The 12230-nt window shown below is 33.6% G+C and overlaps 1 protein-coding gene across 2 annotated transcripts; it reads right to left on the reverse strand.

Annotated features, from left to right (window-relative positions):
• Positions 1-303: 303 nt before the first annotated feature.
• LOC141668476 (uncharacterized) lies at positions 304-9088 on the reverse strand. 2 transcript variants are annotated; one of them, XM_074475373.1, is made up of 9 exons: positions 8070-9088; positions 7217-7405; positions 6083-6175; positions 5804-5986; positions 5619-5721; positions 5318-5503; positions 2592-5089; positions 930-1519; positions 304-802 (listed from the first exon to the last, which is right to left on the reverse strand). In XM_074475373.1, exons 1-9 carry the CDS (start codon positions 8295-8297, stop codon positions 793-795), a joined length of 4080 nt encoding a protein of 1359 aa, XP_074331474.1. In that variant the 5' UTR covers positions 8298-9088; the 3' UTR covers positions 304-792. The 2 variants fall into 2 exon arrangements, with proteins under 2 accessions (XP_074331474.1, XP_074331473.1); XM_074475372.1 differs by having other exon boundaries at positions 930-1522; positions 8070-9084.
• Positions 9089-12230: the final 3142 nt, after the last annotated feature.

Here is a 12230-nt window from a genome sequence, read left to right on the forward strand (position 1 = left end):
TTTTTAAAAGAAATTATGAAAGTACCAGATTAAATGGTTAATTTATCTACTTTATTTTATATACTTCCTTATTCTAATTCATCTTTTAACATTTTTTAATTGATCCATTTTCTTTAGTAGTTAAACACACTAGCACTTATCAAGATCGAACATTTTTTGCAAAGAATAAGATCTTTTAGTCCCCCTGATAATACAAGCTCACCATCTTAACTTGGAACTATTAACTTCTCCAAATAATTGTACTCTATATGCAGGAATAGCTAGGACAACAAAAGACAAAAAAAATATACAAAAAGATGAAGATTCGAGTCAATTAGAGAATTTTTTGTTAACATTAAAACGTCTAACAGAGCTGGTACAATATTTTATGTATTTAAAATCCCCTATAGCATCTTTTGGAAGTACCCTGCCAATAAACAGATCATGGCATGGTAAAACCTTAAATTCTTAATATCAGGAACTACTTCAATGATGTTTTACAATGTGTAAAGCCTACGACAAGTTAAGTAAATAAAACTAAAGAATATGTTCTAGCTAGTCCTTGAAGATAGCTGTTTCAGTTAGACTAGTAGTTTACACGTACACGCTCCAAAAAGGTCCATCTTCCACAAACAAATGTGCATATACAACCCACATTGTTTGACAAGCTAGCATGGTGATGACAAAAACTGAATTTGGCACGGGTGGAGGATGATTTCTAAAGCTGATAATAGCTGAGCATACCTCGTTATAGTTCTCCCTACCATTCCTACATAGCTGGCAAGCACTAGTCTCAGATCCTCTTTCAAGTAATCAAATCCTCCTTTAAACATTGACAAGGGAAAAAAATGTGAATGGCAAATAAAAGTTAATGTTAAATAAGTGAAAAGCAGCTAAAAAGATTGTTGAAGAAGCAATATTTATATAATGGCTATCAGAAAAGCATTTACCTATAATGATGGGGAGAGGAAGGTTGGTCCGGGGAAGAGTGATGTGCAGACCTCCCCTGTAACCTATGTTCGTCAAATGCTTCCGTTTCCCTACTTGCCTCACTGGAATACTGTTCGTTCATACCTGAGAAACCCACCTGGCCTAATGATCCAAACTCTACCTGTTCAGCAGTTGGACCATAGTTTGGATTGTGATCATATGGATACAACATTACAAGAGATTGAGCAGTTGGTCCATTAGATGACAATCCGCTAGAGTTTACAGCTGGTACAGAATACATCCCATATGTAACGTTAGGCAGACCAGCTTGAGGGGAGTTGGGGTAAAGTGGACCATTTTGCGACTGGTATGAAGGAAATGTGTCATGTCTGTATGAATTCCATGATCTATCAGGTCGGCTTTCACTGGCGCCAGCTGGTCTGTATATCTTTGAATTTGATCTGTCAGATTGGTTGCGATTGTGGTTGCGTCCAGTGGCTCGTGATTTTGAAACATTCCAGTTTCCTTCTCTGTCGCCATTGTTTTCAGTTCTGTCATAGCTGTAGTTTCCCCTTCTAGTGCCTGAAGAATGTCGATCCCTACCAGAAACCTTCTGAACACATTTCAAAGTAAATCACACGTCAGCTGCTTTAGAAAGTATTGAAAGTGACATCATGTAAGTATGAAACAGATACTATGTGCACCTCTAATAGAGGATGCCAAATAAGTTGCCCACCACCAACATATCATATATATATATACTCCCTCTGTCCCTCCCATTTGTTTACACTTTCCTTTTTTGGATGTCCCTTCCAATTGTTTACATTTCAAAACTTTCCAAAAATAGTAAGGTTTTTATAATTTTTAAAATAACTACATCCACTACTTCTCTCCACTATACCCACTTTATACATATAATATTAATCGGTCCCACTACTTTACTCACTTTTTTAATTTTCCTCAACTATTTTATCATTTTTCTTAAACTCCGCGCCCCACCCAAATGTAAACATTTGGGAGGGACGGAGGGAGTATATATATATATATTTTTTTTCTCTCATTATACAAGTTTTTCTCCAATGCGGTTCCTATGCAAACTAAATGATATAATAAGATGGGAAAAACAAAAGTGAGTATAATTATGTATACACTTTTGGGCAATTGTATGAGCTTTAGATAGTTATCGAAGTTGCCAACTTTTGTAAACCATGGTTGGATACCTCCCAACTCCATTTGTTCCAACATACATAAACTTCTAGCAAAAAAGCTCCTCTTAAATTGATATTCATTCTCATCATTTACTATCGGTAAAAAGATAACTGAGTATGGTAAAACAGAACTAATTAGCCATCTCGGAGCAACGATAACTATGCCTATTCCTAATTCAAGCATCACAGTTTTAGAGTATAAGAGATCCACAAGCAAGATTGAAACGAGAAAATACAGCTGACAATGAAAAGCTTTAGCTAGCAGCTAGCTTGCATATTCAAAGATCTTTTTCTTATTTGTTCAAAACTTTACCTTGGCTATAAAATTTCCTAACAAATCTAAACAAGGACGGCGGGGATATATTAAGCAAAAAAAAGGACAGCAGGGATATATGCTAATGAGAAAAAAGAAATGGGATTTAAGAAAATATATGCTTACGAGAAAAAAAAATATTATAAGAAAAAGTATCTTACAGGATTTGGCAAATAAGTTCCGGTCCCACTCCGATATCTTGGTATATCTTCACCATACCGCTGATATACATTGGGGGGTCTACCAGATACAGGCTGAATAGGAGAAACAGGAACAAGGCGAGGACCATAATTCATGAGCTGAGTGAAACCGTTCATATTGCCTGAAAGGGGTCTTCCTGGACCATCCCATTGAACACGTCCCTGTAGATACATAGGTGGCACCATCACAGGTGAAGGATAAGCTAAAGGACTTGGGGACCGTGGATTTTGGCAAAATCGTCCAAATTGCAAATTTTGCCAATGACTAGCAAAGTCACTGTTAAGTATGTCAGACTTCTGTTCAAGAGAGGTGTCATTATCAGCAATCCTTTGTAATGAATCTACATTAGTTGGATTCCCAGTTTGGTCATGTTCTTCTGTGATATCAAATTTTTTAGCAGAATCACTATTCTCAATAACTTCCTCCACACCATAATGACTCGATGCGGAAGTAGCTCCAGCATCAGGTGGAACATTATACACAGGAAGCATCGTAAGAAATGGCACTGGAGGCCCAGTTGGATAAAATGCAAAGGGAACAGCCCCAGAGTTATCCATCATTCTTTGCCTAGAACCAAAGATCATTGGAGGCATGGGGATCATCGCCTCTGAACCACTTGTTTGAGCTGATTCATAGTCAGGCATGTGATGCCTCACCATGTGTAAAGAAGGAACTGCTTGCATTTCCGAACTTCTTTCAGCAATTTCATTGCTTGTAATTGTCTGGCGATTGCGGTCCTGATTGTTTTCCTCAGGCTGATCAGACACATGTTCAGACATGATTTTACCTTTTCCATACATAGTAGACGACTCGGACACTATTTTTTTCCCTCTCTTTTCCCTTGTTGACTTTATGACCTTTGAAGATGGTTCCTCCCAGGAACTCTCAGAAGATGTTTTACTTCTAATGGAACTACTGTGAGCAGCAGAAGAAAATCTTGAACTTGTTGTTCTCTCATCAGAATATACCTCGTTTTCTCTGTTTTGTTCAATTTGGAAACTATCTAGATGATCATCCTGCATTGATCCATGCTTTTCCTTGCTATATTGATGTTGACCTTTCGTCGAACTTCCGCGACCACTTCCGGGACCTCTTGACCGAGATGAAGGAAAAAAATTAGCAATGGATGAGGTTGACTGTGGTTTATCATCTGTATGAAGCATTTCAACATTTCCTAAATCTGAGTCAAAACCACCGGTGGACCCCATATCCCGCTCCTGCCAGTAATCATGATCAGTCTCGCCTAACTTCATATCTGTAGAACCAATATTCTCATTACTTGGATCATTAGGATCTCCTATATTCGTGGGAAATCTTATGCCAGAGAAGTAATGGCTTAATTGTGGAGGAACAAAACCATGAGCAAATTGCATATTTGAAAATGAATGATCTATCAAGGGAAAATTGGCAGGAACCATTCCAGCAAAATTTCTCTGAGCATACCCCATTGAAGCCAAAACGGATGGAGGCACAGGAAAAGGTAGTTGACCTGCAGCTAAATTCAACGGCACATGAACCTGGCCATTAAAACCATTAATGGTAGAAGATGCCATCATGTTCACAATATCTTGTTCTTCTTGATGCATAGCGTGCATACCAACTGCAGAAGGAGGTTCTTCAGTCATGTCTCTGGAGCCTGAATCGGTTTGATGACTGTTTGGAGCGCTGTTTAAACAATCATCAGGATCTGGAGCTTGACGAGATGTAGCATGCCTAACAGATGAAGGATCATCATTTACGGATTGCCCACTATGGCTTGGTACAAGATCAGGTTCAGGGTTTTTTCTGTTTCGATGATAACTATTTAAATACGTACTTGACTCGATAGCAGCCCCCTGGGTCTTAGAATTATCTGGAACTCTTGCCTGCCTTCCTTGAGTATAAAGATCACCGTAATTATCAGTAAGCTCAGGACTCGAGCGTGTTCTTGCAAAAAGAAACCTCCCCTGAATATCATTCAACAGATGCTGAGATTGCAAATTTCTTTGAACTTTATCAGTACTTGTGGCCTGGTTTGAACTAATTTTAATGATCTGATTTGATATTCTTTTGCTGTTTAAGTTTCCTTGACGCTTTTGGCTTTCACCACGAGAAGTTTCAGACACATCACTGGCCCCAGACATACTATCTGAGGAAATATTACCACGTTGGGAGGAAACACCATGCGAACTAGTTCTCTCAACCTTAGAATCCCGAACAGAGGAACTACTCTTCACTTTTTTGCCACTCGATCTGTCCTTTGAATTGACAGAACTAGGCACATTGCCAGGAATTGACGACCTTGAACTCAAAGTACTAACCTCCGGTGCATCAGGGCGAACACCACTGCCATGTCTCTCCCATGTATTCATAAAAAATTGGTTCAGTTCAGAAATTATGCTTTCATCGGGGCAGTCAAGTAATCTTGCCATTTTTTTAGCACCAAGTGCAAATGCACTGCGTATCCTGTAAAAGTTACCTGGTAGTACAATAACAAGTTCACAAGTAGTGAGACATAACCATAAATGACCAAGTACACATACTGCAATTAAAAAAAAAAGAAGCCGAACAACATGCAACAGATAAAATTGTAACCAAGAGAAACGAATATGTAGAAACATAGAAATTTGCAGTCATGCAAATTATTTTGGTCGGAAAACTTGGTTAGACAGACTAAGTAGTTAAAAAAGATGTTATGTATGATTACCTTTATTAACACTACGACCCAGGTTGTTGTTTACACGTAAAGGATCTATTACATTAAAATATTTCGAAACAAAAGGCTGTCCCTGGTTTTCCTGACCAGCTGGGATAACAGCATAGACAGAGCTACAAGCATCAAGAAACAATTTGCTCAGAAGCAACTCTCCGCCATCTTTTCTAGGAGTTTCAGCTGTAAAAAGTTATGTGATATATATGAGCACTACTAAATTGTAGAAGTTTCCTAATTGCTCAATCTCTTCAATAGTAAAAAGATTGATTCAATAGTAAAAAGATTGAACAGTTACCAGTCACATCTGGAAGTGAACTAATGGATACAGGACCCCATAAGCTAACACAAAAATTATCCCAGTCAAAGTTGCTAAAAAACTCCAAAAATCGATAAAGCACCTAAAACAAATCTATGGAAGTTTAGAGAAACAAGGAGAAATAAAAGAAATTAATAAAACAGAAACAAATAATTGAATTACACCTCGAGCGGTCCGGCAAAGGAATTGTTGAAAACATGGAATATATAAAGAACCAAGGTTTCCAAGGCATATGTTGATATAAGCCCATGATGAGCGCCGAGTATTCGGCTCTCATAATAACACCATGCTTTAATTAGTATTATGCTGCGCTTGAATAGATGATTCTGATCTATCAGATGATCGACCTACAGAAAAGATATTACTGTTACATCAAATAAAATTGTTCACACTACATATATTAAATCGTGAAATTTTCAAAAAGGTTCTAAACAACTACTAACCTCCTCGAGGAAGCAAAGGGTGCATAACCCACCAACCTGGTTAAAAGATATGTCTACTACAATGTTCTCCACAAGACACTTGATTATCTTCACCTAGAATAATAAGTTTATAGAAAATGCTAAGTAGGAGTGGAATAGACGAGGATAAAAAACAAAGACATGAGCAACTTTTTATTGTGTTCAAACGATCATCTGCCAACCTACACTTAAATCTCACGCATAACATTTAAGATAATGGTATTTAAAGTATTAATTTTTTTGAAAGATACAACTAGCACCTAGTTTTTAAGGTACCATAGTAGCATTGTTACTATATTACGAGGAAGTTAAATTGTAAAATGTGTTGGTAAATTTGTTTTAGTAAACACCCTAATCACATTACTCATACATAGGCTTCACAATATTCGCCTGAAGATTTACTCAACCTTGTTCTCTATAAGAGCAAGTCCAATGCATAGAGCCCTTACCTATTTTCTCCTCCAGCTGTACACATATAGGGATTGAACCTCAAATAAGCTTCTCCAACGGTGCTCCCCCTTCCCCATATTTTTTAGGTGAGAGAAAATGGAACCCCATGTTTGGGGAAGAAAATTGTCTCCCCTAAATCTTCCAGCTCATCAAACCTCGCTCATTCTCTTCTCTCTCTCATGCTCTCTTCACCTTTTCTTCTTGTTCATTTCTTCTTTTTCAATTATTTCTCTCCAAAATAATAATTAAGTATCGTTTTAGGAATATAGGGAAGCAAAATAGGGAATATGATTGGAGTGAAATAGCTTTTTCATTACCTATATTTTAGGTAACCTTTACTTTAATATATTTTAGGGGATAAAAATAGGGAAGTCCATTGGAGTTGCTCTAATAATTTCACGAGGAAACCAGGCTACTATGAACTAAATGATCTGAAAAAAGTTTACTATTCAAACTGTGGTACATGTAAAGATACCCTAGATCATTTCGAGCAACAAAAAGATTACAGGGGTAATAATAATTTCCAGTCGAAAACTGCCAAACTAACAACATTAGTTGTCCAAGACGAATCTTAAGTTGGCCATTATAATTTAATTATAAATTTTGATGGGCAGAAGCTGAAACAGAATCAATATACTGATAGAGTGAGAATGACAAGGAACATACTTCAGCCTGGATGTACTGAACTTCCTTGACTCGAAATTCAGCATTTTCATCTTTCTCCTCACTCTCAAGCATATCGCGAACCTGAGTAGCCCATGTTTCTTTCAAATTTTGATTGTTAGTAAAGGTAGTCAAGTCAATGTCTCCATCAGGTAAGTAGGTCTTGAGGGGCACCGACCCGAAAGTGAATACCTAAAAGCAATTTAGTCAGCAAGTATTCTTGGTAATGCTTTTGAGTATCAAGCATAATATAAAACACTAATTCATAACAGATATAACTACATAACACCGAAATAGACAGCATAACATATATGCTTCACCAATGGCAGTGTTCTATTCCGATATTTTAAAAAGAAAAAAAACTTCGGAAAAATTGCAACTTGAAAATTTATGATCAATGCATGCTCAGACATAATTTTACATAATATCATCCTCAACCATCTTGACCTACTCGTTAAACAAAATGTTCTTTCTGTCGCGTCATTACTACGTCACTAATCACTATAAGTGTTGCTAAAGTATTAAAAATGTTATCATACTGGCCCAATTTTACAATTTGACTATTTAATCGAAGATACCATCAGAAGCAAAAGATTTTCCAGAATCATTATTTACAAATAGCACTCCATTTCATAAAACTAAAAGACATCAAACAAATGCTATCAGATCAATAATTACAACGATGTAGGAATTAGAGCAATGTTCAATACAAGGTCACTATTTGCTATATCATTTCCAAGAATAAAAATCTGATTGCAAATAAATTGAGGATAGGTAATTATGACATGGCAGATATAAATATAGCACACCAGGAGTAGCAACAAAATAAACTTCAGGAAAAGAGGGAGAAAACCACCTGGCATGGGAAACACTTCATTATGAGTCGTTGAACATAATCTGCAACAGCGTTTCTCCGTTGCTCAGAAGGTTGGTTAGGCTGAATACGAGAAATAAGGTCTGCAGTTCTGTCCTCGGCCTTTAACCATCTATCGGATTCAAGTAGATGAATCAATGGACCTGCATTGGGCAACATCCCATTTGGAAAAATGCCAGTTGGCTGCACCCAATCCTCATTTTCGCCCATACAAGGCTATCCAAAATTCACCAAATTCCACAATATCGAACTATCAATTATATCAACACAACCAGATTTCAACTAATCACTAACTCCTCAAAAGTTCCCCCTGAAGAAATACCACATTCAACGAGTAAATTTGATTTCTAAATCGAGAACCGAAAACGAACAATCAACCTTGAAAAATCAAATATAGGGGGTAGTTTCAAGCCAAAAAATATGTGTAAATGGTTTGACTACAATTGAAGGACATTAAGGAGAAAACCCTAAGACAATTAAAAAAGGACAGTAAAGGTGCAGTCTTTTATCTTAAAGAAAAAAAAAAGAAGGGCTCCGAGAACACCCCCAAAAAAAGGGCCTATGAGAAGTTTTGATGATACCCAGCCAACATGTAATATAAACAATCCAAGAAAAAGGGGCCTGGAAATAAACCCTATCTAAAAATCGATTCCGATGGAATAAAAGAAATAATAAGAGGAGGCAATGTCAACAAATAATAAAGAGGTTTAAACACTTATAATATCAAGAAAGTGAACACAAACACAAACACAGTAGGATCCCCAGGCAAGGAAACAATCACAGGATTGATTGATTATGAGATAAGAGCAACAAAAAAAAAGGTTCAAGTTGTGAATTTTATATTTATATTGATTTTTGGTTTCTGGTTATGATGAAAATGAGGGTGTATGTATGTATCATGTATGTATCAAAATGATGATGATGGAATTGTAATTGTAATTGTAATTGTAATTGGAATCTGAAAATTGAAAACAAAAAAGAAATAGAAAACAAACAACTGTTTTGTTTTATTGGTTTTTCGTTGAATGAAAATAATAATATAAAGGCAATCCTCAGATTTTGGTGTGTGAAAAATGTAGGAAAAGTAAGTAGTAGTAATTGATTAAAGTTTGACGAATCCAATTATCGGTTTTCTTCAAAATATCAAAATTCTGTCAAACGAACCCTAGACTATCCTTTTCCTATATCTTTAGGCCCTTACATCCCCTAATTGCAAACCAACAAAAAATTGTACATAATTTCCTTTTTTTATCGTAACAAATCCTTAGCCATTATCTTTCGGGTGCATTTAACAGAAAAAATAATATATTGTATCTTTAATTATATTTTTTCATTTATAAAGTTTTGAAAAGATTAAAAAAAATAATTAAAAAAAATTCTTTGATAAGTTCAATATTTGCATATCTTTCATTTTTCGTTTCGTCAGTTGGAAAAAATAATATACTTATTTAGCAGTTCGTGCTTGCTTCCTTTATTCCTTGCTAACATAATTTTTATAATATTTCTTGTAACCAATGAATGTCAAAATAATTGAGATCGGATATCAATGTTAAATTAATTTGTTTGTTGGTGGTTAGGATATTATATAATTTTTACACAAGTGTAATTCTAATTTTCAAAATTTGTTAGTTGATTTGGTGGTTGTTGTAAATAGCGCTACATCCTCTACAGTGGGAACTGAAAAGTCTGTTAGCTCATAACATTACCCGACATACTAGATCCATTTCAAAACATCTGATAAAGGATGGCCCAAATCCCATTGGGCTATTATTGTAACCAAAAGGTCCTCTTTGCCTATTACTTTTTTGGGCTCGCATGTACCGTTTAAAATATTCCTGATTTCACAATGCGGATCACTAAATAAGTGATTTATTGACTTATAAGTTCGCAAGTATTTATAAATAAATATTTGTTAATCCAACTTATAAGTTTAATTTATAATTTATAAACGGATAAGTTGAATATTTTCAATGACATAATTTTTCTTAATTTAATTTGATTTTTCGTTTTTTATTAACTTTAATTTTTAATTTTATATTTTTAAATATTTTTCTAATTCAAAAATCACGAATTAAGATAATTAAATTTAAAATTATTTATTTTAATTTATTTAAGTGAAAAAATTCTGACTTATAAAGAAAATTCTCCCAACACTTATTTAACTTATATATATTTATCTACTTATCACTTATAAATTATTTATTCATTTGTCATAAGTTATTTATTTTAGGATTTTCTAAACGAACACATATTAACTTGTTGTAGTATTATTTATTGTTCAAACTTTTACAGTATGTAACAAGATTGAGTAAAGAACCAAAATGAGAAATTTTGTATTTTCAAACTTTTTTGAAAATTGGAAAATAAAATTTAAAATAAATATGTAAGAATTTTTTTCTCAAACTTTTTGAATTCTTTTCTTTTACTTCTATAAATATAATCCGGGAACAAATTAAATACATTAAATTATTTTGTTCTCATTTCTTTCCAAGAGAAATATTTCTTGTATAAAAGGAATGTTTAGAAAAATGGGGATTTAAGCGAAAAATGTAAGTATTTCTAGATGAATCTTAAGTTATTAAAAACACATTTTGATTGGTTTTAAAGTGGGAATATTATAATACACATTATTTGCGGTATTACTTTTCAAAAGATGTACATTTACAAAAAAGTTTAAACTTTATCAAGATGCTTTTAGGTAGGTCGCTCCATTAGTGGTGTCCAACTTTCTTCAAATTCCCATATATCAAAAAAATGAAAAAAAAAACTAAAATTTTGAAAGGAGAAATAATATATTCCCCTGTCTTGGCACTGATATTCAACTTTCTGCAAAGAAAAAACAAGAATATATTTATTTAGGTGTTTTACTTGTATTGACCTAGAGCGAAAATGAGAATGACATGTAAAAGTAGTAGTTAAAGTTACTCGGTTTATAAATTTTGAAATCTTGAAAATTTGCTATTTTTTTAATGTTTATCAATTTTAATTTATATATGTTATAAATTTATATTTAGGAGTTTTGCACCAAAGTAGATGATATGATTTTTCAATTCTTTATAATTCTCCCACTTTGATGCTAGGTTTAGTAGAAATGACAATTTTATCAAACCCCTGTATATATCCTACGCTTTTCGATTTATTAGAATTTTTTTGACCCTGTTTTTAAATTTGTATATGTTTTCAGACTCTAAATAATTTGAATTTGGATTTGAATCTTAGATATAACGAATCGATACCTGAACCCCGAAATCCGCTTCAAACCCATTTTGAACCCGCAATTCGAAAAAAAATCCGATTACATATATATAGTTATACATATATATTATGAGTTTTTAAATAAATTAATATATTGCATAGTTTTATAACAATAATAATTAATTTATATATATGAAATAATTAAATCAATTATTTATAACTCTTAAGTTGGATAATTGTCAATAATTAAAATTAATATATTTGACGTTAATATTGAACTATATGAATATATTGAGTACTATTTTTTAGTTAAACACGACACGCTTGACTAGGGGTGAACGTGGGTCGGGTTGGACGTGTTAAAGGTAATAAATTAAACCAACCCAATTAATTCGGTTTTCAAAAAAATGAATAAGTTAATTAAAAAAATTATTGGTAACACAACCCTACCCTTTATACGTTGGGTCAGGTTGGTTTGGGTTAAAATTCGAATACAATTATTTAAATATTTCTTATAAGTCAAAATTTCAAAAAAGTTTAATCAAAGGTTTATGTAAATTTGTAGTATCCTATAACTTAACTAAATATAAATATTATTGAATATTATATGTACATTGTATTGTTCTAGATTAATATAATATATTATCCGTATAATAATATTATTATTTTAAATATATTAATGAATACAATAAATACATAAATTAAAATTTCAAATATAATATTGGGTTAGTAAAAATTTAATTTTTTAAATCTAGACCTAACCCATTATATTCGGGTTGACAAAAAATTAAAACAACTAAAATGTGGGTTTTGAATAATTCGGCTCCATCAACTGAAATAATGGACTAAGTGGGTCGATTTTATGGATTGATCAGTTTTTTGTGCACCTGTACATTTGAGTCGAACGATCGGCATATATTTAAGTCAATACATCAAGCACTACACCCG

The sequence above is a fragment of the Apium graveolens genome, chromosome 6 (genome assembly GCF_009905375.1).
Source record: "Apium graveolens cultivar Ventura chromosome 6, ASM990537v1, whole genome shotgun sequence".
NCBI classification, from domain to species: domain Eukaryota; kingdom Viridiplantae; phylum Streptophyta; class Magnoliopsida; order Apiales; family Apiaceae; genus Apium; species Apium graveolens.

What these genes read in the sequence shown, in the direction of transcription:
- LOC141668476 (XM_074475372.1), bottom strand. Translation starts at nt 8,297, where the DNA reads ATGGGCGAAAATGAGGATTGGGTGCAGCCAACTGGCATTTTTCCAAAT. An exon ending in TGAAGTGTTTCCCATGCCAG is followed by an intron (nt 7,406 to 8,069) that starts GTGGTTTTCTCC and finishes AATTGCTTTTAG; the next exon opens with GTATTCACTTTCGGGTCGGT. An exon ending in GAACTTATTTGCCAAATCCT is followed by an intron (nt 1,523 to 2,591) that starts GTAAGATACTTT and finishes AAATGTGTTCAG; the next exon opens with AAGGTTTCTGGTAGGGATCG.